Source organism: Trichosurus vulpecula, chromosome 3, assembly GCF_011100635.1.
Source record: "Trichosurus vulpecula isolate mTriVul1 chromosome 3, mTriVul1.pri, whole genome shotgun sequence".
Taxonomy (NCBI): domain Eukaryota; kingdom Metazoa; phylum Chordata; class Mammalia; order Diprotodontia; family Phalangeridae; genus Trichosurus; species Trichosurus vulpecula.
In genome coordinates this window covers 431,397,560-431,425,262 of record NC_050575.1, presented here as the reverse complement: position 1 = coordinate 431,425,262, position 27,703 = coordinate 431,397,560, and the positions used below count along the sequence as shown (strand labels likewise).

At 44.7% G+C, this 27,703-nt stretch overlaps 1 protein-coding gene across 1 annotated transcript in view; it reads left to right on the top strand.

Moving 5' to 3' along the window:
• Positions 1 to 259: 259 nt before the first annotated feature.
• LOC118842821 (zinc finger protein 420-like) overlaps positions 260 to 27,703 on the top strand; it is a 42,342-nt gene continuing 14,898 nt past the window's right edge. The window contains exons 1-8 of the mRNA XM_036750134.1: positions 260 to 631; positions 5,303 to 5,429; positions 6,110 to 6,205; positions 9,923 to 11,248; positions 21,801 to 22,037; positions 23,586 to 24,242; positions 25,441 to 25,529; positions 26,801 to 26,885. Coding sequence (XP_036606029.1) covers positions 587 to 631; positions 5,303 to 5,429; positions 6,110 to 6,205; positions 9,923 to 11,248; positions 21,801 to 22,037; positions 23,586 to 24,242; positions 25,441 to 25,529; positions 26,801 to 26,885 — 2,662 coding nt within the window. The 5' untranslated portion in view covers positions 260 to 586. The remainder of the gene's footprint in view (positions 632 to 5,302; positions 5,430 to 6,109; positions 6,206 to 9,922; positions 11,249 to 21,800; positions 22,038 to 23,585; positions 24,243 to 25,440; positions 25,530 to 26,800; positions 26,886 to 27,703) is intronic.

The window sequence follows — 27,703 nt, the reverse complement described above, 5'->3', positions numbered from 1 at the left end:
TGGCATCAAGAAAGACTTCAGCACTGCATATTGGAGAAAGGGATGCTGTGAGGAGGGAGTGTCCCCCGGGCATGAAGGACAGCCCCCATGGAGGCAAGGAGATGGGGGATGGATGCCATCTAGGAGGGACAAAGGGAAGACCCTTTCAGCTAGAGTGCAGAAGATGGAGTTGAGAAGGGGTAGTACACGGTGAAGCTAGAAGTATGGGTCGGAACCAGGCGGCGGAGAGCTTTAAAAGCTAAATAGAGGAGTTTGCATTTGGTCCTGGAGGCAAAGGGCCCTGCTGGCTTTTCTTAGTTGGGTAGTGATACACTCAGACTCCCATTTAAGGACAGTCAGGTGGGCTGCTATTTGGTGGATAGACCAGAGAAGGGAAAGACCAGTTAGGAGACCATTGCAGAAATGTAGGTGAGAGGTAATGTGAAGTAAGATGGGAGGGGCAGTGTGAGGAGAGAACAAGCGTCAGATTCAAAAGATGTTGCCAAGGTAGAAATAACCAGATTCAGTAGCTGCTTGGATACATGGGCTGAATTAAAGTGCTGAGTCCAAGATATGGCCAGGGTTACAAACCTGGGAAGCCAGAAGAATGATGTTGCTTTTGACGGAAATACAGAAGTTTGGAAGAAGAAGGGTAAGCTTGGGGGAAAAGTTATGAGTCCTGTTTTGCACATGTTGAGTTCGAGATGCCTCTGAGGTATCCAGTTTGAAATGTTCAGGAGGCAGTTAGATGGAGCTCAGGAGATAGACTGGGACTAGATATGTAGATCTTTGAATCTTCTGCATAGATATGATGCTTAAACCCATGGGAACAGAGAAGGTCACTGAAAGAGGGTAGAGAAGAGGCCTGAGAAAACAGCCTTGTGAAATGCCCATTTTATTAGGTATGACATGGAAGATGAGCCAGCAGAGGGGAGTGAGGAGGAGTCAGTGAAAGGGCCAGAAAAGATGGGTGCCATAAGATCTTAAGGAAAAGAGAGTATTGGGAGGATAGGACTACAGCCCAATGGAAGGGGAGAGCGGAGGTGGGTAGGTACATGGGAGGGATAAAGTGGACTTGAATAGTGAGTATGTTTGAGGAACTGGGAGCTTAGGGAAGACATTGATCCATGTGGTAAATTCCTTGAGAAATAAAGGAAAATAACCTGGTGGCCAGCAAAAAACCACTACCATGATCTGAGTGCGGTGAAAAATGTTGGCACTGTACATTTCAGAGGAGACGTTGCTGAGTGATAATAGCAAAGGCAAAGTCTGGAAATAGCAACGGGCAGCATTCCTCTCCCCCCGCCTTGGGGACTGGCGGTATTGGGATAGGGATAAAATACAGTACAGCCAGTGGTGAAAGGATGGCCAAAGATGAAGTTTTAAATGAAGGAAACCAGGTCTCAGTAAGGACAGACAGATAAAAGTAGTGTGGGAACAATCTAGAATGAAAGGCATTTTATTTGTCTTGGAACAGGAATCCCAGAGGGCACTGTGGAAGGCAGTGGGCAGAGTTAGGGCAGTGTCTGGACTGAGGAGGGTTGAAAAGGATTGAAAAAAGAGAATTCGATGTTGATGTTGGATATAATTACTTTAGAGTTTACTAGGACTTTATGTAGTCTCATTTGAATTTCTCAAAACAAACCTGTGGGTTAAATAATGTGCAAATATTATCCTGATTTTATAGATGAGGAAACTGATAACCCTTGTACAGACAGGAATATGATTTAAAGGGGATTTTTCAAAATCTGTTTAAATTGGTTGCATTATGAGCTGTGATGATCACCTATTAAGAGGCGTTAGAACAAAAAAGAACCTTGGGAACCTTGTTGCTTCCTTCCTATGTGTATGTGGCATACCTCTTCGTGAACAGTGATGCCGGTTGGTAGCATAGGTCTAGTGATTAGGTTTCTTCAGGGATATTTAACAAAAATAACAGATTGATTAGAAAATCAACTTGGGTTGTAATACCTTAGAAAAATACAACTTTTAACAGAGATAGAGAAATTAATCAACTCCCTAATTATTGTTGAGAAATAGCCAGATAGAGCAAGGCTTCAGAAGAAACAGAAAAACTTCTTACAAAAGAGTTTATTTCCTGTTCAAGCTGATCCATTAACAGTGGTGTTAGTTGTACTTGCTAACATAACTGGTCTGACCTTATTTTCTTCAGATAAACACTGCCTGACCCACAAAGTTCGGACTGTTCCACTCCAATTGCTGATCGCCACAGCCCCCTGCATGATCCATTCACCCTCTGTCCTCTTCCCAGCCATTTCCTCCAAATGGAAGAGAACATCCTTGCCTTTTGCTCTAGTGGCCAGTCTTTGAGACAGAGGAACACTTAGACTCCCTTCTTACACATAGATTCTTCCTTACATTAACACTTTGATTCCTGTCAAACACAACTGGTGGTTATTACCCTGGCATGTATATGAAAGAACATTTCCAGTAACGTAGCTACTTAAAGTAAAGAGAGTAGCTAATGTTCTAGAGTGTTTCAAGATTTACAAAGGCTTTTTAACATGGGTTACCTCGTTTGGTCCAGCACCCTCAACTGTCCAGAGTATCTGTAAACTCAAAATCTAACCAAAAGTATTCCCAGCTATAAGCGTGCGCAGAAAGGATCCAAGGGTAACCTAAGAGGAAGAGATGAACAAAACCCATGATACGATTGGCTTTATGTGTTTATGAACACAGCCCAGGGTTGAAACTTTGGTGTATTTGATGAGTGGGGGGAAAACAAGCAAGAAGAAAGAGCAGCGGAGAGGAGACACACTAACGGTCAGCGGGGAGCAGAGCCAAGGCAGGGGAAGACAGAAGAGGTGACGGTGCGGGCGAGAGAAAAACACAACCGGCCGAGAGAGCGGCGTGGGGGCCTGGGCGCGGCGGCTTGAGATCTGCGGCCTGCTCAGGACCATGCGCATCAGCAGCGTAGTCTGGTAGTTGGAGCGTGTTCTGAAAAAAAAGGAAGTGATTAATTTAGAATGATGGCCACGAAAGTTTCATTGAATTTTCTGATAGTTAAGTTGATAAAGACTATGAACAAGTTTATAAAAGAAGAAATGAAACCTTCAGCAACCCACAAAAAAGTGCTCTGAGTTAGACCATGGGGCATCTGCTCCAGCCCCTTCATTGCACAGAGGAGGCTGGTGAGGCCCGGGCAAGGACACTTAGCATGTGGACCCCAGTCCTCCAACTGCACAGCTGCGCTCTCACCTTTCACCTCCCACACATCAAACTGGCAATGATGTTAAGAGAGGCATGCTCGTGTGGTGCTGGAGGAGCTCTGAACCGGTCCAGTCGTGTTAGAAAGTTCTTTGTAATGATGTAGAAAAAGTGACTTTGATCTTCCTGCCCATTGTCCTCATGGGCCCATTACTCATTATGTACCCCCAAGGAGGGTAAAGAGAAAGAAGGGATCGTAGATAGGAAAATATTTACCAGCAGCATTTTGTGATGACAGAAAACTGAAGGAATAGTGAGTGGCCATTTATTGGAAAACAATTAAATTATCTACAAGAACGCAATGAAACACTGTGCCCGAAGGTGTGATCAATAGAAACGGTTGATTGAAAGAGAAGACTTCTATGAACTGGGGCAGAATGAAGAGAGCGGAGCCCCCAGAACAAACACATGCCACAGCCACGGGTGCTGTGAACAAAACTCAGAGAGGCCCATGTGCACCTTGCTGCGGGGGACACAGGCCAATTGTGGTCCTCATCCAGGAGAGGCAAGAGATGGCGGGCTCAGCAGGCTGTGTCCACCGGTGATCACAGTGGTTTTGTTGGATGGTTTTACCAGCCCTCTTGGCTTTGTTTTGAGGGAGGATTCTCCAGTGGGGGAGTATATTGGAAAATGACTGAAAAACAAAAGGCACACTCTATAACTGGAATGACGGAGCTTGACCTGCAGAGAGTAGAGAAAATGCACCTCCCTCCTTTCCTATAGTTCTGGACTGTTTGATTTTGTCAAAGTCCTTTTTATAATTTGCGGCAAATGAATGTGTGTGTGTGTGTATACACACACGTACATATATATGTATGTATATGTTACAAACAAAAAGCATTAAAATAAATAAGATAAAAAATTTAAAAGTACAATAACTGGTACCTCAAATTAAGCACTTCTCTCTTTTCCTTGCTTTAGTAAACCCATGCAAATGAGATCTTCATCATCTAACATGAAAGATATTTCACTTCGAATACTAATTTCTTAGAAGACTTTTTTTAAATTAAGGAATTAACTAAAAATTATTTCAAACTTTAATTTTTTTCATTTTTTAAAAAAACATAATGTAATTGGGGAAAAAATAAAATATTATTTAAAACAAGAAAACGATTAATAAGTATTGGGAAAGCATGAACTAAAACCTGTATTTGACACTAATAATGACTTCCTTTTTTTAAAAAAAAAATGGTTAAAATGAAACCTTTATGACTTAGAATGTGGTTCTTAACCTGGGGGGTGGGGGATAAACTTGGATTAGAAAAAAAATAACATTTTTAATTTCACTGACTTCTGACTGAAATTTAGTATCTCTTTCATTGTTTTTTTTTTTTTATCATCATTCAAAGGAGAGATTCAAAGGAGTGATTCAAAGGTCTCACCAAACTGCCAGAGGAGTCTATGGCACACAAAAGTTTAGGATCCGACTTAAAGAATGGCCATTGGTTAATTGGAAACTTGGCTCCCTCACACCCCAGCCATTGCAGGTGATAGAGATGTTTCTGTGCACAGAATATACAGGCAGTGTATGCATCTGTGACAAAAGGAATCTTCAAGAATATGTAGAAAACAGGAATAGAAAGATCCAGCCCCCCCAAGACAACCTGCCCTGGTCAAGGCAGATGAGTTTAGAGCCAGGGAGAGGTCTTAGGGGTGGTTTGTGTTCTAAACCCATCATTCCACTGTATTGCTTTCTGTTCACTTCTTTGCCTGTTGAACTGTTAACCCTGGTTCATTCTAGCGTGGCTTACCTCCCACCTTCTTACTACTCCAGCACGCTTAGATTGCTCCTTTTGTCCTGATAGTTGCACCAGGAACATCACCATTAGATTGGAGGTTGTAGCCTTGTAGTCTTTGGTTGTTTCACTCGTGTAAGTCTTTCCTCTCAAAAAAAATAAACTGACTCTTCTTGGATGGCTTTTATATTGTCCAGAATCTAGCCCAATATTTGGTTTACACTCGGAACCCTGGGAGTTATTAGGGAACATGCTACTAAAACTATAACATGTGATGCTTCTTCAACAATGAGGCCAACTCCAGGGCCATTTCAGGGGAAGGTTCTTGAGCCCTGGCAGGTGTGTGTGTGGTATTTCAGGACTCAGTGACGTTCGAGGATGTGGCTGTGGACTTCACCCGAGACGAATGGGAGCGACTGAACCCAGCTCAGAGGGATCTGTACAGGGATGTGATGCTGGAGAACTATAAGAACCTGGTCTCTCTGGGTAAGGACAGTTTTCCCTGTAACTTAAAACTGCCTTTTGGGCTTTGGTCAATCACTGTGAGCTAGGGGGCCTTGGAAGTGCTCATCTGCTAATCTTTTGCTTTTAAAAAATGAATAACTGAAAAATAAATAAATAACTGTGTTGGGAAAATATAAACTAAAACCTTTGACACAGATACCTTTTTAAAAAACTGGTTAAAATTAAACTTTAATCACTTAAAATGTGGGTTCTTAACCTTGGGGATCAGTATTTCTTCTTCTGTGCTAAACAATACAATCCATGTAGAATTAGAAATGCGAGGCTTCCTTCCTTGTGCGTGCCTGAGGCTGGACCTTTCCAATCCTCCTCACCCACAATGCTCAGGACAAATCACTCCGTAGGCATTCTCATCGTCTTATCTGAGAGGAGGACAGATGAGCTAATTGTCTTTCTGAGTCCTTCTAGATGCAGTCCATCATTTATTAAGCACTTACTCTATGCTAGGTACAGGGATACAAAAGGAATTCCTCACCCCTCTCTCTTATAAAGGTAGCAGTTTGTGTCCTTTAGGGATCTTTCCTCTCTTCCTTGTGACCTTCCTGTTTTATCTTCACTTCTCAAGACCAAAGAGCTGGGATGGTGCTCTGAGATGGTTATCTATCCCTGGCACAATCAAGTCCCATTTATTTCCCCATTAACAGGACTTGCAGTTTCCAAACCTGGTAGAATCTTCCAGCTGGAGCAAGGGGAGGAGTTGTGGATGCTGGAGAGAAAAGTCCTAAGAAGCACCCGTCCAGGTGAGTGAGTAAGAATCAGTTCGACCAGAGCCATTGAGGCTGCTTGGAAAGGTGTTGGTGTCTTGGAAATGTTGGAAGGAGAGCTTGCCCAGACTGCACAAAGGGAGGCTCGTTCTTGAAACTGCCTGTAAGCCTCAACATAGTATTCTCCTGCCATTGCACCTCTCATGCTTCATCCAGTAAGAAGAGGTAACCCTCCTGCCTGAAGCCAGCCGTCCTCTAAATTACAACCCAAATTCTGAGGACTATTCTCTTCCTTTTTGCCATCTTCAGTCTCTTACCTTCCTTTAAAAGAAATGACAACCAAAAATAATCCTTTGTATGGTCATGTTCCTCCATGTAGACATACTGTCACATTTCCCTCTTTCTATTCACCAACATATTCCTCAAATATTTAGTCTTTAATTGCTCTTCCTAATTTCTCGCCACACTACTTAATCTTTCTAAACCCCATGGTCCGATTTAAATTTCCACCACTCCATCAAATCTGTTCTCTCGAAAATCTCCCTGGCAGGGCATGGCGATACATGCCAGTATTCCCTCTTCTGGGGAAGGTAACAGGATTGTCTGAATTCTCGAAGGCTAAACTGATCAAGTGTCTACACTCATTCAGGCACCAGAACGTAAACCTTGGGAGCCACCAGGTTGCTTAAGGAGAAGTGAGCTGGGCCAGGCTGGAAATGGACTAGGCCAAAGCCTCCTACCAGCTGACTCTGACACCAGGCCCTTGAGCGGTCCCTGTAAGATGTGGGGATCCAGTCTTTGGAAAATAAAAGATACTGCTATATAGCTCCTAGTTGATGCTGGCCACCTTTCCTCAGGCTTTATCTTCTTTGGCGGTCTTGTCACATTTAACACTTTGACACTGCTTAAGATTGTAGCCACCTTTGATTTGACTGACCTGACACTCATGCTCCTCTTGCTTTTTGTTTCTTGACTTCTCTTTTTTTCTCCCACCACTGAATGCAGGTACCCCACTAAGCTCGGTCCTTTCCCTCAAGGCCATTGGGGTACAATGGATGGAGCTCTGGGCCTGGAGCCAGGAAGGCCTCAGATGCTTCCTAGCTCTGTGACCCCTCTGCTTGCCTCAGTCTCCTTGTGGTAAAATGGGGTAATAGCAACACCCAGGGATTTTGTGAGGTTCAGGTGAGATTGTGTTTGTAAGAAGCCCTTAGCCCAGTAGCCGGCACATAGTAGGCACTTAATAAATGCTTCCTGCCTGCCTGCCTCCCTCTCTTACCAATTCACTGTCTCCAAGACCTTACGTACGTGCTACATTCTAGCTTCATCATTCACCCCAACCCTTATCTATGCCATATTTCTACACATCTAAGTAACATCATCTTGGATGACCCCACTTTCATTACAGGTTCATCAAACTCATCATCATTTCTTCCTTCATTTGGCCATTTCTGGTCGGGGTGCCGTTACTCTTCCAGAGACTTTGGAGGCAGGTGCTGACGTGCTGGACTAGCATACTTTCTCCGTTGTGGTTCTCTGGCCTGAACCAGCTGCCCTGCCAAGGTCCCACCATTGAGGTGCTTGCTTACCTCCCAAGATGCATCTACCACCTTCCCTTATTTTGCTTCTTGTCTGGCAGGTCTCTCCCAAGAGGAGAGTGTCCCTTGTGCTTCCACTGTTAGCGGAGCACAGACTCCCTAGTTGTGGCCTCATCCTTATAAACCGTACAGTGTAGGGTAAATGGGAGCTATTTCAGCTCTTTCCCAACTCACATAAGCTCCTACTGACTCTCCCTTGCATTTGGTCTTATTCTCTGCAGCTCCACCCCTGTTGGGACCTTGACCACCACTGTGACAGTCCTCTCCTTCCTTCTCTCCATCCCGAATATCCCTGCCAGACTCATCTCCCCTTTCTCTTGTCAAGAACTTACTGTGACCTCATTTGGTCCTCCCATTTAGCGTTCAGCGCCTTCCATGAACCTGATCTACGTATCCCAGTGTATTTGCCACAAACATGCTAGTTTTCACCATCCTCCAATCAGGCTACTCTAGACCATGTCTCGTTCTCATCATTCTTCCCGGTGACCACCCGGCACATCCTGTCCATCCTCTCTGCTTAATCTAAATAGACATCCCTTGAAGCTAAAATTAAGTTCTGCCTAAAATCAAGCTTTTCTTAACTTACCTGCAGATAATGATCTCTGCTTGTAATTCTGTTGTCTACTAAAAGTCTTGTTCTGTGTGCTCATATCTTTGGTGATATACAGTTTGTAGTTTTGTGTTTGTTATTTTTACGTGTCTTCCCTGCCCCCACTGTAACACCTTAGAGGGAAGGGTCTATCTTGCATTTATTTTTTATTTTGAGTGCCAGGCCCACAAGTGCTCAATGAACGTTGGATTGGTTGAATTTTATAGCAACAAGCAGGGAGAAGGCTTTCTCCTCCTTCATTGGGTTAGGAGTCTCCTTTTCCTTATTTCTCTTACATCCTAACCATTCATTCATTTAGTGAGTTTATATTGAGTTTTCTACTAACTGCTAGACCTAAGGATGATTCAAACCAAGTATGAAATATAGATACTTAAAGGAGCTTCACATTTCATGGGAGAGAAAAGTTTTGAAGCATTTGGGACAGTGAAATAATAATGCAAGGCAACATCTGGATGATGAGTGTCAAATTTAGTGGTACAGAAGGTTAGTTCTATCAGGAATGTCAGAGAGATCTGTGCAGGCCAGGTCAGCTGGGAAAGACTTTGGGGAGAAAATGGCCTCTTGAGCTGGACCTCGAAGAAATAGGAAAGATTCTTTCAGGTAGAGCTAATGGCAGGAGCAAAATCTTGGACATGGGCATAAACTAGCATTCAGGGCTGATGTGAGAAGCAGTGGTAGCTGAAATCAAATAGGGTTGAAAGGAAAGAAAGAGAGGATTAGTGGACACGCCCTTTCCATAAGTAAAGATGCTGGTTTGACTTGGTTCCATCTCCTGCACTGGGCACAGTAGAGCCAAGGAAGAGTCACTAAGAGGGTGGATGAGATGTGAAGATGAAGCCTGTCTGGGGCCAGCTAGTAAATGTCATGGGCAAGTTTGTACTCAGTCACCAATCAACTCAGCTGGGCACAAGGGCAGGCTGTCCAAGGATGAGTGAATTAAACTCCCCTGGGGCTGGGGGCATGGACAGAGGTCAGGGCCCAGAGAGAGTCGGAGCACTAATAGTCTCCAGTTGTGGAGGATATAACACCAGCCCAAAGTATTTTGACTATATCCTGTCTCGAAGGCTTTTTTAACAAGGAGATAATATGTGACATTTGTATGTAGAGAAGAAAAATATCTGTCATTAATATATCCAGTGAATTAGAAAGTAGTAAAACTAGATTGGGGAGACGTGGAAGGAATCATTCAGTAATGCAGGTATAAGGTCGTGAGGGCCTGGGCTAAGGTGGGAATAGTGGGGCACCTCTTCTTCCTATGATACCAATCTGATTCCCAGAATCCCTGCTTTACCATGTTATCTGTGTTATGCTCTCCTGAGGAGGCTGTCTTCATCACTGTTTCAGTCTCACTTCCCCCAATTTTGACCCCATTTCATCCCTCCTTCCATCCCTCTTCTGCCCTGACTGCCCAGCTGTATTTGAGAATTGTAAAAGCCATACTCTTATTGTAGGCATGCTTGTCATTTCCGGCATCCCAGTCCTTCAATAGAAGTTTCCTTTCTCCTAGTTTGAAGCAGAGAGGACATTTGCATTTTTATTATGTTTCAGCCCAGAAAACTAGGCCTGAGAACAAAATGGCAATGCCAAACAAGGATATCTCTGAAGAAAAATCATCCCATGGAGATAAAGTGGCAAACCTTGGGAGGAGTGATAATTGGGATTCTAATCCAGGAGAATCTGCCTGCTTAAATGATGGCAAGTTGGAGACAAAACCAAAAAGCAAGATGCATTTGAGGGATGTGACAGTCATTCACAAGAAAATTTCAGCTGGACAGAGAGGCCAAAAACGCAAGAAAATTGTTGAGAAATTTCAATCTAAAGTCAGTTCTTATAGAAAAAGGAGATATCCTTCAGGAGAAAAAACCCATAAATGTGATTCACCTAGAAAGCTCTTCAAACAGAATTCTTACCTAAGTAGACATAAGGAGATTTATTCAGGAGAAAAGCCTTGTAAATGCATTGAATGTGGGAGAAGCTTCAACAGCAATACACACCTGGAAAACCATCAGAGGACTCATTCAGGGGAGAAGCCATATAAATGTTGTGAATGTGGAAAAGCCTTCAGTTATGCTTCATCCCTTACGAAACATCATAGAATTCATACAGGAGAGAAGCCCTATATATGTAAAGAATGTGGGAAAGCTTTCAGTGAGAGCTCAAACCTTATTCAACATAGGAAAATTCATACTGGAGAAAAACTCTATAAGTGTAATGAATGTGGGAAAGCCTTCAACAAGAATTCGTCCCTTACTCAGCATCTCAGAATTCATACAGGAGAGAAGCCCTACAAATGTAAGGAATGTGGGAAAGCCTTCAGCGAGTACTCAAACCTGATTCAACATCAGAAAATTCATACGGGAGAAAAGCTTCATAAATGTAGTGATTGTGGAAAAGCCTTCAACAAGAATTCAGCCCTTACTCAACATCTAAGAATTCATACAGGAGAGAAACCCTACAAATGTAAGGAATGTGGGAAAGCCTTCAGTGAAAACTCATCCCTTACTCAACATCTGAGAATTCATACTGGTGAAAAACCTTATGAATGTAAGGAGTGTGGGAAAGCCTTCAACCGGAGCTCATCTCTTAATAAACATCAAAAAAACCATTCTGGAAAGAAGCCCTATAAATGTAAAGAATGTGGGAAAGCTTTTGGCCAGAGTACCCATCTTGCTCGACATCAGAGAACCCATACTGGAGAAAAACCTTACGAATGTGAAAAATGTGGGAAAGCCTTCAGTCAGGGTACACATCTCACTAAACATCAGTTCATTCATACTGGAGAGAAACCTTACGAATGCAATGAATGTGGAAAAGCCTTCAGTGAGAACTCATACCTTATTAAACACCAGAAAATTCATGTGGAATATAAACCCTGTTAATTTGATAAATGGAAAAATCTTTAGTCTTTAGATTTAGCTCTTCCCTCTCAAATAGAGGCTAATCATTAGAGGGCAATCCTGGAGATATAATAATTGTAGTATCAGTTACATTTATCACTTCAGTCATTAACGTGAAGCTTAATTGTAACAATCAGTCATGGGCCTAAGAGGAGAGGTGAGAAACGCGCCTCTTCTTTGGTGGAAGAACATGGGTACCCCATGTTTTGTGTGCTGTCAGACAAGGCCACTGGGCTATTTGGTTTTGTTGGGCTGTTTTTCTTTGTTATGAAGAAGGATTACTGGGTGGATAGAAGCCACACCTGGAAAGGACTGTTTAAAGAAAAGGCATGAATAAAGCTTTATTGATGGAAAAATAGTGATGTCATAGTTTGTCACCAGCTTTGACATGTGTGGTAGTTAAGAAGCGTCCAGGCATGATGATGACTTCAAGATGCAGGGAAATGAGGTTTTTCTTCCTCCCTTCTACAAAACCAAGGGGTGGTAGTTAGGCAGAAGCCCAAGCTAGGAGTACTCTGCTTAGAGATCTGGAAAAGTCACCCCAGAAGCTTTAAGGGGTGGGTCTCAAAAGAGCCACTCAAATCACCCCATCCTATTTAAAGTGATGGACACCATAGTAAGGTGAGAAGTCACAAATGCATATTCAGATTAGCTGAGGAAATTGGTTCCTTTCTCGGGGTCTTCTATGAACCTATCAGTCTAATTTGGGCCTAAGAGGGATTTGGAATTGAGCAAATATCTGGCAAGGGAGAGGAGAAGAAGCTGCCTCTGAGAAGGAAAGGAATCAGGCAGAACACAAATTTGTGAAGGGTACAGAGGATTCTGGACTTCCCATCTTCCCATCATCCTACCAGCATCATTTTTAGGATAGCAGCAGCTGCTGGTGGCGTCTGTGTTGGAAGCTGAAATGAGAAGGCAGGTTCCTGTAGAAATCTGATTACTCCAGGAAGTGAAGAAAAAGACTTCCAGCAACCTAGAGACTGATGAGTTATGAGTTAGCCCTTTGTCACTCGTGCTCTCCAAGCTTGAGCCCTGTTTCCTCTGGGCTCCATGGATTTGGGGAATAGTATATCACAGACTTTGGGGGGGGGGCATTTATACAAACTTTTCTTATGAAACATCTTAGTAAACACCCCTTTTTAAAAGTTACTTAAGTCTGGCTGACTGATTCATAATTTCTCTGTAATCACACCACTGGGGACTCATGAGCAAGGGCGTTAGAAAGACATCCTCCAAAAAGCTCCTCGGGGCTATCCCCAGAACCCTGAAAGACGTAGTGGCCACACTTGAGGACATGACTATGGCTGGACTTGCCATTATGTGTGGGAGTTGTGATCATTGGCTTAAAGTCTATGCTACAATAAAAAGCATGAAAATCTCGTTACTAAAACCCAAATATCACGGAAAACAGTGAAACTTAACAACATTTTAGGTAAAAGAATAGAATAAATATACACAAGATCAGTATTTTTCCATCACTAATTCTCTTTCTAGCCTATTTCCCAATCACTTTGCATGACTTTTGTTTAATAAAAGTAATTCATTTAACTCAATGCTTGAGCACCAAGTGGTCTTCCATTTTCATACACACTTGGCTTCCCCAGGCATTTCTATACTCACCATGATGCACTCAGCTTTTCTATGACACTCTCTGCTTGTTCTCCATCATTTATTAAATACCTTCTATGTGCCAGGAATGTTGTAATAATAATAATAATAATAATAATAATAATGATGTCACTGCAAGAGAGGTGGCTTTGTGTAGTGACTAGACACTCCACCTTGGAATCAGGAAGAGATGGGTTCAAGTCCTGCCATGGATGCATACTGACTCTTGGCCTTTCAGTGTCCCAGGTGACTCTTTTAAGATTGTAAGTTAGGTGTGAATTGTTCTTGGAATTCTCTTTCAAAATTAAATCATAGACCCAGACCAAAAATAAATAAGAGAGATTATTACTAACAATAATAACACATTTACAAGTGAGAGTTATGCCATAAATGCATGTCTTTGAATCCAAGTGCAGTGCCATTTGTGATAACTGCCCTGATTCCTATTCCTTTCTTTTAAAAGTGTGTATCTATCATGTGATTTACCCTGTAAAGCAGGTAAATCTATTTCAGTGCACAGATACACACACCCTGAAATGTGACCACATTCTACATGCTTCTAGATGTGCTAGTTACAGATGTGTGTGTTAGTAAACACATCTTTGCTGTATGCATCTCCACCGGCATCCATTTCCCAGGGGAGATGCCTCGACATGGCGGTGAAGATGTAGTTGGGCTGTGTTCTGTATATGGAAGGTCACAAGCCAGTATCTTCTCTCTAGCTTCTCACCTGTCTCCAGAACCCAGAGATGATAGTGATCCTGGCATTTCCACCACTGTCATAATCACTATCTAAGATAAGACCTAGGCTATTTCTTCTCAATCTCTGCATTTTCTGTGTCCTCACTGTCCTTGGTCACCTGGAACCCACATGACAGAAGAAATATGTAAAATGGTCTCTGAAGAATCCTAGAAAGATAGCAGAATAAGAAGTTTCCTAGGGGCCACTTCTTCCCAGCAAATCAAATAATGCAAGTGTGAAAATAAGTCACTAATAATAAGTGAAAGAATTCTCCACAAAGTAAGTCTTTTAAAATAACCAAAGACCCACCTGTCCGTCATGTTTCTCACACCACTCCTAGCCTTCTTGACTTCACCCCACAGTCCACCAGAGGGCAGTTGTTTTTTGTTTTGTTTTGTTTTGTTTTTTACTTTTATTGCAGCTACATTAATTAGGCATGCAGGTTCGGATGTTAACTTTGTAGTTAGTGTTGGGGAGAAGGGTTGCTGCTCCCAGAACTGTCACCCTCATGCACCCTGCTCCCATATTCTTCAGCCCACATCACAATCTCCATCTTTTGAAGTTAATACTGTTAGTGTCTGGGGGAGCCACATTTCCAAGGGTGTTGAAGTTCATGCATCAGAAAGCCCCCAGCTCCTAAAAATGAGGGAAAGGGGCAACGGTGGATGAACATAGAGCCTGGGAGATAAGAAAGTGGAGGAAGAAGGTAATTAGAAATGCACCACTGATTAAAAAGGAATATAGCATGGAAGGGTACCTATTGAAAGAAGGGTAAAGAGAAGCAGCTGCAAGGATTTCCCAGAGCATGCCTTTCAGTATTGTATTGGGAGACCCTTTCCTGACCCCTTTGTGACCAGGCTTCTGGGGCACTGAAGACAGCTAGGTACAGAAAGAACCACTGAGCCTGAAATATTGAGAGCAGTGAAAGGGGAGAATAGACCCTCTATGTTCTCCCTGCAGTGGTATCCCAACTGGCTGCCCTCACTCTCTAAGGGAAATTGACTTTAACCAATGTAGAGCCAGAGGCGGGTCAGGGCAGCAGTGGGCTTTCTGTAGGGAAAGGATTAGCAATAAGCTCATTTTCAGCAAGGGAGCCTTAGAAAAATCAGCCAAGTGATTAAGACAAACAAAAAGTCACTGAGGAAGGGAAATGAGTAAACATTCAAAGGAAAGATCCACCCTAGTGGGTCGGTGCTTCTCAACAAAACAAACTTGAGTCAAAATCTGTAGAAGATGAAGCTAGTGTAACATAATTCTTGAAGGCTTCTGTGGTAGGATTCCAAGAACATCCAGAATGGTTCAGACAAGCAACTAAAGCATTAAGAAGATATTTTAGGACAAAAAAAGAGCTTGTGTAAGAAATCAGCAAATCAGATGAGATTAGAGAGTTTAGAGCAAAAGACAGGTACCATATCAGTATGTTCTCTTAAGAAGAAGAATTGGAATGAAAAAATTCAGAAATGGAAAATTATGAAAACTTTTAAAAAGACAAGATTGAAAGAACTTGAGAATGCCATGAAACATGAATACTCGATAGAATACAGAGAATCATAGGATTTGAGAGTGGAAAAGACCTCAGCCGCCTAGTTCAGCTCACATAAAAGAAGTCCCCACTATAACATCAGGGTGTTGGCGATGTTAGAGGAGAGGAGGGAGCACATGCATATTCCAGAGATGTTAAGAAGTACAATCAATGAACCTTGACCACAGGAGAAGTAGCGAAGAGTCAACACCTCGATTTGAACGCTAGGTAACCTGGGAGGATGGTGGTGCTCTCAGTAGTAATAGGGAAGATTGGAAGGAGGGAGTATTTGGGGGGAGGGAGTAATGAGTTCATTTTGGACATGTTAAGTTTAAGATGTCTACAAATCATCCAGTTTGAGGTGTCTCATAGGCAAGTGGAGATGTGAGACTGGAGGTCATCAGAGGCGTTAGGGCTAGATAAGTAGTTTGAGAAGCATCAGTTGAATACCTGAGCTGGTGAGATCACCAAGTGAAGCAATATAGAAGGAGTAGAAGAGAGGGCCCGGGACAGAACCCTCTTGGACAACCAAGGTTAGCATATATGACCTGGATAAAGAATCAGTGAAGGAAACTGAGAAGGAGCAGTCTGATAGGTAGGAGGAGAACCAGGATTAGTGTCCCAGAAACCTAGAGAGAAGAGAATATGAAGAAGCAAAGAGTGATTGACAGTGTCAAAGGCTGCAGAGAAGTCAAGAAAGATGAGGATTAAGAAAAGGTGAACACTGGTCATTTTGGAGAGAGCAGTTTCTTTTGAATAATGAGGTTGGAAGCCAGACTGTAGAGAGTGGGAGGAAAGTGGAGGTACCCTTTGTAGGTAGTCTTCCTGAGGAGTTTACCCGTAAAAGGGAAAGAGGTATAGGAAAACACCTAGTGGGAACAGGCGGCCAAGTGAGGATTTTCTGAGGACAGTGGAGACAAAGGCATGTTTGTAGGCAGTAGGGAGTCAGCCAGCAAATAGGAAGAGCCTGGAGATAAGGGGATCCCTTGTGCACGTCGAGGAGTTAGCTGAAAGAACTGTATATACAGTAGCCATCAGTGGAAATGGTTAGATATCTAAAAGGAAGCAGAGCTCCCAGGACATGGTAGGTGTTTAATAGATCCTTGATTAATTTAGGTAATAGCAAAGAACTGGGGTGGAGGGAGTAGGTCATCCAGTTATGGAATGACTGAAACAAATTGTGGTATCTGAATGGAATGGAACATCACTGCACCATGAGAAACAAGGAGTGTGAGGAATTCAGAGAAATGCAAGAAGACACATGAATCGATGCAGGGCAAGGAACACAGAACCAAGAAAGCAACATAGACCGTGATGACAAAGACGACAATGGCGACAACAGCATCAAAGGAAAGAATGATGACAGAAAGAAAAGTGCATGATGTGTAATAATAATGACCATACTTGGCCTCTAGAATAAATGAGACACACGCCTGCCTTCTTTGCAGCGGTGAGAAGAGACTTCAGCCATAGTGCATTACATGTGTTGTCAGTCTGTTGAGTTTTTTCTCTTTTTAAGGTGTTTGTTGCAAGAGGTGGTTTGTTAGGAGGGGGAGAGATATATTTGGAAATGAATGTGGTGATATAAAGATCTAATAAAAATGTAAAGATAAAATAAAGTAGAAAAAGGCTCCACAAGTGCTTTCTGCTCTTTGGGGCTGCATGAACTTCCTGGCCAAAGGAAGCCTCCTTCTGGCATTTCCAGCCCAACTTGCAGATACCTTCACTTAACTCAAGATGTAAACAATCTCTGGTCAGTTATTCTGCACCATCTGGGTATCCTCCTTATATACCAAGGGAAAGGCCACAAAAATCTGTTCCGTATCCCAGGGCTTAATTACTAGACTATGCCTTGTATACTCTGTCATTCTGCCAAAGTCCCATGGGAACACTAAAGGTACTTAAACAGAAATTACCTCCTAGATTTTAAATTTAGAAGTTTCCCTAAAGCCTCCTGTTTCCTAATACAACCTAAAATCCGAATAGAGAGAAGAATATAAAAATTGATTTTAACATGTGTTCACAGGTTGTAAATAATGGAAATAGTTTCCCCTATGAGAGACTATAGGCACATTCTTCCCTTACGGTCATGTAATCTTAGGTGATTGTACGATTGATCTCCAGCCATAGGGGTGGAAGAGACCTTAGAGGTGATCCAGAAACACCTCCTCCTTTTACAGATCAGTAAACTGAGGATCAGATGGTGGCATCACTGGGGTGTGCACTCATCCTCTGACTTCAGATCTGGACCTCTCTACTTCTCCATTGCCTTCCTTCTAGATAATAGGATAAATCTTTCGTTTTCATTTCTATCAGGTGAATAGTGTGCTTGCAAGGCTTAGGTCTTTGACATTCATAAATCAAATTCTGTGAACAGATTTTGTCCTAACTGTTGAACATGCTTCTCTTCAAATGGGATTGTTTTTTTTTCCTGGCCAGAGAATTTCCTGCTTAACACTGCCTATAAAGGCTTTGGGACACAGAATACATTTCACTATTAAGTGATGATATACCCTTCTCTGTGAAAAGAAGGGGGTGGGGGGAGATGAATGACAGACTCCTCAGTAGCTCCTCTCTCTCAGTGGGTAAGGGTGAGAGTCCAAACGTGGACCCAATTTCTCTCTCCCTTCAACTTGGCTAAGTGTAGCCATTATGGTCTTGTCCACAAGCTGGTTTGAAGAACCCAGTTAATGTGAATGTATCTATGAAGGACCAAGCCTTAATGACAGTGCACAACAGGAGACTCCCCGCTCCAGAACTGTAGTATTGAGGGTTCAGTATCCCCCTGGAGTATTTAATTCTGATCAGTCCTTTAGTTTTTTGTTTTTAAAGACTGGGTCTCCCTATATCACTCAGGCTAGAAATCTGATCCTCCTGTTTATTCCTCCTTAAGTAGCCTGGCAGCTTCTGCACCTGGGCCTTCACCATATTAATGCTGAGCAGCATGGATACTCAGTCAGCATAGCCCCTTGTAAGTCAGAACTCTGAGCTCAAGACATGATGAGCTTCAGCCTCCTGGGTAGCTGAAGATTACAGGCTTGCTCCACCACACCAGCTTGGCTGGCACTGCCTGGCCACTGCTATTGAATGATTTGAAGTTCTATAAAATGAACCCTGAATCCCAAAATACTGAAATTCGTATTGCTTTTCCTGACCTCACCCCAGAGGATAAAGCACAACTATCCTAGTTTTACATGGCAGGGAATAAATGTATGGACCTAGTGATTTTCAGAATAGAGACAGTAAGAAGGCAGAGCTCAACAACATGGAAAACCCATGACCCATGGTCCAGACTGTGTTCGGAGATAGAGCCTTCATCATAACCTCAGACACTGAGACTCTTCTTCTACATTGTCCGGCTAGGGGATGAAGCCTGGGGTTCCTGTGTAGAGGGAATAGGAAGGGACTGAGTGTGGGGAGTTGGCCAAGATTTACAGTGCCTTCCCTGACCCAGACCCCACTGAAAGATCACAGGGGAGGCAGAACTGTGGCTTTGTCTCATACCCTGCCCCCACCCCAGCCCTCCAGTGCCTTTCCACCTTTCCTCTGAGTTTACGTTCCATCTTCAACGCGCTCTCTGTCTCTGTCTCTCTGTCTCTGTCTCTCTGTCTCTCTGTTTCTCTGTCTCTGTCTCTCCGTCTCTCTCTCTGTCTCTTTCTCTCTCTGTCTCTGTCTGTCTGTCTCTCTCTGTCTCTTTCTCTCTCTCTCTGTCTCTCTGTCTCTGTCTCTCTGTCTCTCTCTCTCTCTCACAGATACATTATACTGTGCCTACCTGTAGATATATTAGAGAAGTAAGTGACAAACCACTTTAATATCTTTGCCAAGAGAATCCCAAATGGGACATTAGGATGTGTGTGTGTATTGACTACCTCGTCATTTACATGCTGTCTCTCTCATTAGAATGTAAGCTCCTTGAGGGCAGGACCTATGTGTTTTTTTTTATTTTTTGCCCTTTTTAGGGGGAGTGTCTCCGGCGCTGAGCACAATGCCTAGTACATATTAAACCCTTAATAAATGTTTGATTGATTAACTGATTGGCTTACTGCCTGGGGATTGTGCATCCTCTAAGCCTTGATCCCTGTTCCTAGTTCTAGAATGTGTGACACTGAGCTCTGAAATTAGGAATCCTGCCTCAGGATAGTGCTGAATCAATGGAGTAACCTCTATGAGTACAAGGTTGTGAATTCTCTCCAATCCTCACAGTTGAGGACTCTTTGCTTTGGCTTCCCGGCGAGCCCGTTCAGCTACAACCCTCCTCCCAAGAAGACAGGTCATTTTAATTACTATTGTAGAGACAATTGACATCCAATGCATGAACTAGAAATATTAAATGGGGAGAAAATAAAAGGGAGGAGAAGAAACTAGACCTGGAAATGTTGTGCAAGGTCTGTTTAGAGGCCCTGGGCTCACTGGATCCAATCCATAAGTTATCTATCTGCAAACAAGCCAAGGTCCTTGCACAGGATATGACTGCTCCATGATGATCCTTTTTGTAACTAGCTAATTTATATAGACTAGAAACAGAGATCCTGCAATATATCATAGACACACAGTCAAATGAGTTATTAATCATCAAGATGGTAAATAGGACACCTTGTAATCAACAGCTATTGGAGTGTTGTGCAGGAACAGAGAGAAGACATCAGAGATGGGCAGCAAGGGAGAGAGATGAACGTTCAACCCATTCAGTCCATGAGAAGGAAGGAATGCCCATCTATGATTGAATGACTATAGTTTTGTAAAAGATGTGTAATGGGGGTATGGGAGAGAGATGGCCCCTGTCTTTTAATGTTTACTTCCAGGCCAGCCTTGGTTTGTTGATGATCTGACATGGGCAGAGTTGCCTTTCACTGGAGAGTCAGGCTTGAGGATAACAGGTGACATGAAGTCTCCCTAAGAGGCAGGCTCTTGAGCTGGAGAGGCAGAAGGGAGCCAGAGGTCTACAGCGGGAGACAAAAAGAGGAAAAGAAAGCATAAGCTGCATTGAGGCCATGATAAGGTTAAAGCTAGAGCAGAAGTGGTAGTGGGCCCCTCCTTCACCACTGCCCCTCCAGGTCCTGAGAGACATTAGCAGATGTCTGCACATCTGGTATCAAAAAACAACACCATTAAGGCATAGAAGCTTTAAACATCCTTAGAGTCACCTTCCCTACCTCCCCATGTGACTGAAGCTCTTTGGGTCTTCCTCTCATAGTGTTAAAGACTCAGAGGGAAACTCAGGAGCAAACCAGCTCACTACCTCTAGTCCCTTCAACAATGGGAGATGATAGCCTTGGGAAATGGGTGGTGAGAGTGTTTCCTGCTTCATTTCATTCTTTGTTATTTACTTTGAATTCAGTATTTAAAGTATGTGTCCTTTCTTTGCTGTCTAATCACCGGTGTTTCATTCTGCTTTGAACAGAGAGATTCCTTGGAATTAAGGACTTCTGAGCTGCGTGTTGAGTGCCATGGACTTGGGAGTGGTTAAAAGGTGGACCTAGGTACAAATACATATGGCCTTTGATCTCTGCTCATTCAGGAATGTGCCTAGACCCTGAGATAGAGTTGAAGCATCCTCCCAAATCCACATTCTTAATTCTGTATCTCAGAAGCAAATCAACTGCTCTTAGGAGGAAGGCGTCACATGTGCCAGCCCGTCAAGGTTGACTCCAGAGGCAAAAGAGACTGGTCTACAGGCTGGATCTGTGCTTGATGAGTGGAGAATGACCAACAGTACTAAGACTGTGATTTAACAGACAAAGTCAGGCAGCTCTTGGCCTCGAAGGGGAGACGGATTTCAGTAGGTAGATGTTGTCCAATTATCTGAGTTACTTGTTCACACAGAATGAACATAATTCCTGTGCCCCAGGAATGCTCCCTTCTCTCTCTAGCATGCTTTGTTCCCAACTATGTAGCCCCAGGAACTCTCTCTTCTCTTTTTAGAAGGCTCGGTCCCCAAATATTGGACCCAGGAACCCTTTTCTTGCTCAATTGCATGAGCATATGCAACTTCTGTCTACCCTTTGACCCACCCTCTACTGTCAAAATGAGATTCCTAACATGCAGATCTAACCATGTCACCACCACATCCACACACACACAGTAAACTCCAGTGGCTTCCTATTATCTCGAGGCTTCCTTCAAGTCGCAGCTAAAATCCCACCTTCTCCAGGAAGCCTTTCCTGCCCCCCCCTCCCCCCCGCCCTTAATGCTAGGGCCTTCCCCCTACGGATGACCTCCCATTTATATACACCGTCTGTATTTTGTCTGAACACAGCTGCCTAATTGTAGCTTCTCCATTAGACCGTGAGCTCCTTGAGGGCAGGGGCTGTCTTTGTCTTCCTGGCGCTAATAAGTCACAGTGCCTGGCACCGTGGCGCTTAATCAATGCTTGCTGAACTTAATTCTGAATGTAGCTGTGAAATAATGGCGGGGAATTGCGGCCACGGATTAGTCCGGACTGGAAAGCGCTGCTCCAAGCCCCGAGACAAAGCCTAGAAGCCAGCTTCTGCTCCCAGGACAGGTGGAGGCGGAGACTGCCCGGAGGTTGCCATGGCGACAGACGCCGAACCTACGGGCAGGAAGGGCGGGAAAGAGGGGAAGGGAGGGGAGACAGACAGAGAGCGCTGGGTCCATGATTGGTGAAAATGCACACTGTGTCCCGCCCCTCCTCGGCAGACGACCGCTTGGAAGGCGAGGAGAGCCGTGGGAACTTAGGGGAAGGGGGCGGAGCCTCTTGGACCTTTCATAATTGGGGGACCGCGTGCCCAGGTGGCCTTCTGGGAATCGTAGTTGTGCGGACTCGCCTGCGCAGGCCGAGCCTGAGGATGCGCGCGCAGCCCCGCCCCCACTCCTCACTGGCCTTGCGCTCTTGGAGCCGGCTGGCTGTTCAGGTGTGTCATGACTCCGGACTGGGTGAGCAAGTGTCCGCGCTCTCGGCCCTGGGCGGAGGGGTGAGGGGAGGAAGGACCCTTGGAGATGGGGGGAGGGGCAGCCTGTCGTCCTAGGGGGAGAGACCCGCAGGGTTTGGGGGAAGGGGCGGCCCTTCTGGCAGGTGAGGGGTGCTGGGAGGAGGGGAGGCCCTTCTGGAAAGGGGCTCTGGGGGAGGGGACCTTCAGAAAGGGGGAGTCATAAGGACCTGGTACATGGGAGGATCTCAGGCTGGGCAGGGGTCTCCTTGGGGGATCTTAGAGTCACACATCTAAGGCTTAAGGGAGACGGCATTAGTGTTTACAGATGAGGAAACTGAGGCCCAGAGAGATGCAGCGACTCAGGCCGTCTGACCCAATGCAGGCAAAGCTCCAGCCCGGAGGAAAGAGCCCCCCCCCCCCCCCCCCCCCCCGCCCTTCCCTTATCCTTGAGCTGAGTCCCAGCCCACCCCGACTTGGACTCTGAATCCAAAGACCCGCCTGGCTTTGGACCCCTGCCCGGACCCTTCCTGGGGTGCACCATGTACACACAAGTATTCCCTCGCTCCGATCTTGTGTATTGTCATCTGCACACTGGTCACTCACCCAGCACTCCCTTGACTGACCTTCACAGTCTGCTGTGGAGGCTGGAGTGTGAGTTTTTGTCCTCTTGGATTCACACCCCCTTCCTGGTACGCCCAGAGCCCCTAAGAGATTCTCCAGCGAGAGAGATAGGCTAGGCTAGGCTTGGCTTGGTGCCCGTGGCATTGCCCTCCCTCCAGTGGCTGGTGGGCTTGCCACAGGCTGGGCAATGGTGTGAGTTCTGGACCTGGCAGCCACCTTGAGATGTTGTCTAGTCCAGTCCCTTCATTTTCCAGAGGGGCAGGGATGGGCCCTGGCCAGGTATGAGGGCGTGACTGAGCTGGGGCCAGAGCCCAGGATGGACCCTGACATAGAGACAAGATCAATCAGTGTAGGTTAGGAAATACCCCAGTAGACTCTGGACTTCACATGCAGAACAAATGGATGACTTCATCTGGGAGCTACAGGAACCACATTGTCTGCCTTTGCATAACAATTGTGGAACAGAAATGGCTCCTTTTTCCTGATTATTCTGAAGAATCGTTTCAGATAATAATAGCTCAAAACTCTGTGCTCTTTTCATGTTGTCAGCAAAAAAAACTGAGTCCTCAGGATTCGGTGACTTGCCCTTAGTCAGGGTTCAGACTCAGACCTCCTCCCCTGTAACCTATGTAGCATAGTTTCCCAGACACTGGGTAGGGACAGAAGGAGGGGAAGGGAGGCTCAGCAAGCCAGCATAGAACATGTTAGTTTGGGGCTTAAGCCATTGCTTTCCCATCAGTTCCTGCTGTTCCCTTCCTGACTAGATAGAGCATAGCTATCTTCCAACCCAAAAAAGGGAGAGAGGATGACTTTGGCAGGAAACTGCTCTGTGTCTCTTTCTGTTTGTGCAAACTTTGAGTGGGTAGATACAGTGTCTGTGTGTGTGTGTGTGTATCTGGGCTACTTTGAAGCCACTTTGGACCTCATTTAGCAGCAGGACAGAGATGTTTCTTGGGGACAACTTTTTGTCCACTGGTACATTCAAGAGTCTCAGCAATTTCTCCAGGAACTTGGAATAAGACTGCGGCCAGAATTAATGGATGCTTTTTGCTGACTCCTAAACATCTTTCCCCACAGCGATGCTTAGTAGAGTGTACAGGTACTCAGCCTGAGTCCGAAGGGGATGGACCCCCTGGTGGGGAGAAGGCTTTGAAAAACAGAGTAAAAGACACTGATGGAGAGATGCTGTCCTCAGGGGAAGTGATGGCTATGGCTGTCCCGAAGCCCCGACTCCTTCCTCTGGACAAACAAGACAGTGTCCTGAGACTGGATGTCCCTGTGAAGCAAGAAACCATGCTGGGTGATGAGCCCTTAGACCCTGAAGCTTCTCGTCAGAATTTCAGGCAGTTTCAGTACACGGAAGTGGCTGGGCCCCGCAAGGCCCTGAGCCAACTCCGAGAACTCTGCCTGCAGTGGCTGAGGCCGGAGATTCATACAAAACAGCAGATCCTGGAACTCTTGGTGCTGGAGCAATTCCTGACCATCCTGCCCCGGGAGATCCGGGCTTGGGTGAAGTCACAGCATCCAGACAACAGTGAGGAGGTAGTGACCCTCGTGGAGAACTTGACTCAGGTGCTTGAGCTAGGAGGTGAGTATTCAGGAAGCATGGGCAGTCAGGAGTATAGTTTGGAGAGTGAAGAAAGGACTAATTCCTGCTGGCAGGGAGGCCAGCCATTGACAGTGTTTGGAAGCTGAACATGGGTTCACTCTATGAAATCATCCAGCCTGATCCTTGCAGCTTTCGTGTGCACAGCAACACATGGTCCTGATGAGTGGGAGAGACTGTCTTTTCCAGGTCTGGCCCTCTCTTTTGGACAGAGTATGGATCTGGAGCTGGAAGGAGCCTCGAAGGTCTTCTAAGCTAGACGTAGCTGAATTACCTACCAAGGAATCCTTGCAAAAGCATGTGCTATCATCCCACCCATAAATAGATGCTCTGCAAAGTGGTTCGGACTATGTTATATTTATAAAATGTTTCATTTCCTTCTCCCCAGAGTCCTTTGAATAGGTGGTCTGTAGTTGTTTACATTTTATAGCTGAGGACACTGAGGCACCAAATGCTGCAAGAGCTTACATCACATACCTCCTGACTAATTTGGGATTAGCACCCAGGTGTCCTGATTCCCGTCCTGTCACAACTAAACCATATTGTGCTATCATGCGTCTGTTAAAGCCTTCTGCATATACATATATGGTTATATGAAATTGACTGAAATGCAGAAGGATGCAGCGTGTTATATTGAAAGGAGCACCGGACTCAGTAATCAGGAGACGTCCAGGTGTGAATCTTGCCCCAAATATTTGCTAGATCTGTGACCATGGTCAAGTCACTTAACTTATTTGTCTGTGCCTCAGTTTCTTCTCTCGACAGCACAAATAGTAATCTTGGTAGTGTCTACCTCACACAAATACCATGAGGATCAAGTAAGATAATGTATATAAAAGCCATTTCCAAACTTAAAAGCTATACAGATGCCAGCTGTTATTATTACAGAGCACCCAGCATATTTAGGAACAGAACTGTGAATGATCCCCTCTACCAGCCCTGATTCTTAGGCCAGAGGTCATTGCCTTGAAACCTGTTTCAGGAACTGGGACCCAAGAAAGCAATTTGTATACTCTGTCTTGTATAGTCCCTAGGAGAAGATGGAGCTACTGCTTTGATCTTACTAATTTCTCAGTCTGTAGGAAGTGGGGAAATGATACCTGAGTAGTGTGGGGGCATTTCTGGCCCCGTGAGTTTGGGCAGGACCGGGCTTCTTCACAGCTCTTTTTCTTTCCTTCAGCTCGGCCTTTTCGAGGCTCAGGCCTTTCCCACCAAGGGACCACAGAAGATGAAGAAAAGCCCCATGTTCTCTTGCTCACTGGTTCCCAGGCGAGTTTTTGTTTTCTTACTCCCTCTCCCACAATATCTCTTCCATTCCCAGATTGTGAGCCTATTCCTTTCCCTCATCTGTAGGCTCTCTGGCCAGCCATCTCTCCAACCAAGGGGGTGGGTCTGAGCCCCAGGAGCTCTGGGGAGTGCCGGAGGGGAGAATGCTCCCTGCTCATTTAGCCTCCAACAGCTAATTTACCACCATGTGATTGCTGACCAAAGTTTCTGTGGCCTGTGTGCCTGAATGAGTCTGATTGTGATATGGGCCCTGGGCTCTGCTGCTACTGAGGACTAAGGGAAGACTTTATTTGTCATCCCTGTAGAGTGTTTGGAAGGCCAGATTCCAGAACCCCCAGGAGCTGAGCCAGCCCCAGGGTCAGCTGGATGATACAACACAAACTCTTTTTGAAAAAAAAGTTTTAATTCTCATAGTCTTTCTTTTAAAAATGTTCTTATTGATATCTTTTGTATTATTATATCTCATTTTTGAATACATCCCTTCCTTCCTCTATCCAGAGAGCCTTTCTTTGTAACAAAAATTAGAGGAAAAAGATAGATAAGCAAAACCATTGTACATGTTGACTGCTTCTGACAGTATATACAACATTCCTCATCCACAGTGCTCCCCACCCGCCACCATACCCTCCAAAATACACACACACACACACACACACACACACACACACACAATAAAGAAAGGGAGATACATTTTCCTAAGTCTGCTTGGGAGCCAGACTTAGTAATTATCATTCCACATTTTTCAGTTTTCTCTTATTATTATTTATTATTGTTTCTGTCTACATTTTTGTAGCTATGTACTCTAGTTTATATAAACCTTCTCATGCAACAAAAACTGTTTAAGCCCATCGGGCCTGAATCAGCATCCTTCTTTTGGTGGGTACAGTAGAATTTAAGTCCCTGGACCATCATCTCTTCCAAAGAAATAGAAAGTTCTCCATCTATTCTCTTCTTGGGGCTTCCTGTGCTGCCACATAGGCTGGCCTGTTACCTGGGTTACGATTCTGGACTCCTGAGCCCTGTTCCTAGCCTCAGACTTTAGGGTCAGGATCTTTGGAGGGTTTGGCCATCATAGGACACTACCTTGAAGGTCCTCATGCACTGGGTACTAGAACAGAAGGCTGTGTTCAGTAAGGCCTACCATCTTTTCCTTGGTACTTCTAGTATCCCACCTGCCTTTTGGAAGGCCCTTAAGTCTGCACAGTCTTCCACTCCCAGCAATATTCAAGGATGTGATGATTTATTTCTCCCAGGACGAATGGAGACAGATGATTTCTGCTCAGGCAGACACGTACGAGGACACAAAACAAGAAGAATGTTGGAAGCTCGTGTCGTTGGGTAAGAAAGGCTTACCTCTGGGTTCACAGTATCCCTAGTGGATCATCTTTTATTTCTCAGTTTTCTAATATTTTTGGAACTGGTGAAATCTTAGTTGAACACACAAGTATTCCATTCAGCAAACCTCAGTGGGTGCTGGCATACAGCATGTGCCCAGAGAGGTAAACACAGGTAATTTCAGGAGTGGGGAAGAGTACTAACAACTGGAAGGCTCTGGAAAGGCCTATAGAGGTGGTTCTGGAGCAGAGCCTTGAAGGAAGTGAGGGATTCTAGGAAGGAAGTAAATCAGCAGTTACTGAGCACCTGTTGTGGGCTAAACGCTTCGCAGACATCCTCTCTGATCCTCACAACACCCTGCAGGGTAGGTGCTGCTAGTATCCCCATTTTACAGGTGAAGAAACTGAATCATCCATCTGGGGCCGGACAGGCTCTGTGCCCTATGGCGCCCCTGGCTGCCTCTCTTAAGAGGCAGAAGTGAGGAGGAGGAGGAGGATTCTAGACAGGAGAAGAGCCTGTGAAAAGGCGTGGAGATGAGAGAACCAGTCTGTTCAGGGACCAGCTGGTTGGACAGTGTGGCCGGAATGTAGAGGACATGAAGGCAAGCACTGTAAAGATAACATCAATCAATATTTCTTAAGTTAAGTGCCTACTGTGTGCTGGGTACTGCACTACAAAAAGAAGCAAAAGATAGTCCCTGCCCTCAAGGAGCTTAGAGTCTAATGGGAGAGAGAACATGCAAACTTATACAAAGCTGTATACAGAATAAATAGGAAATAATTCAGATGGCGAAGGCACCAGAATGGAGAGGGGTTGGAGAA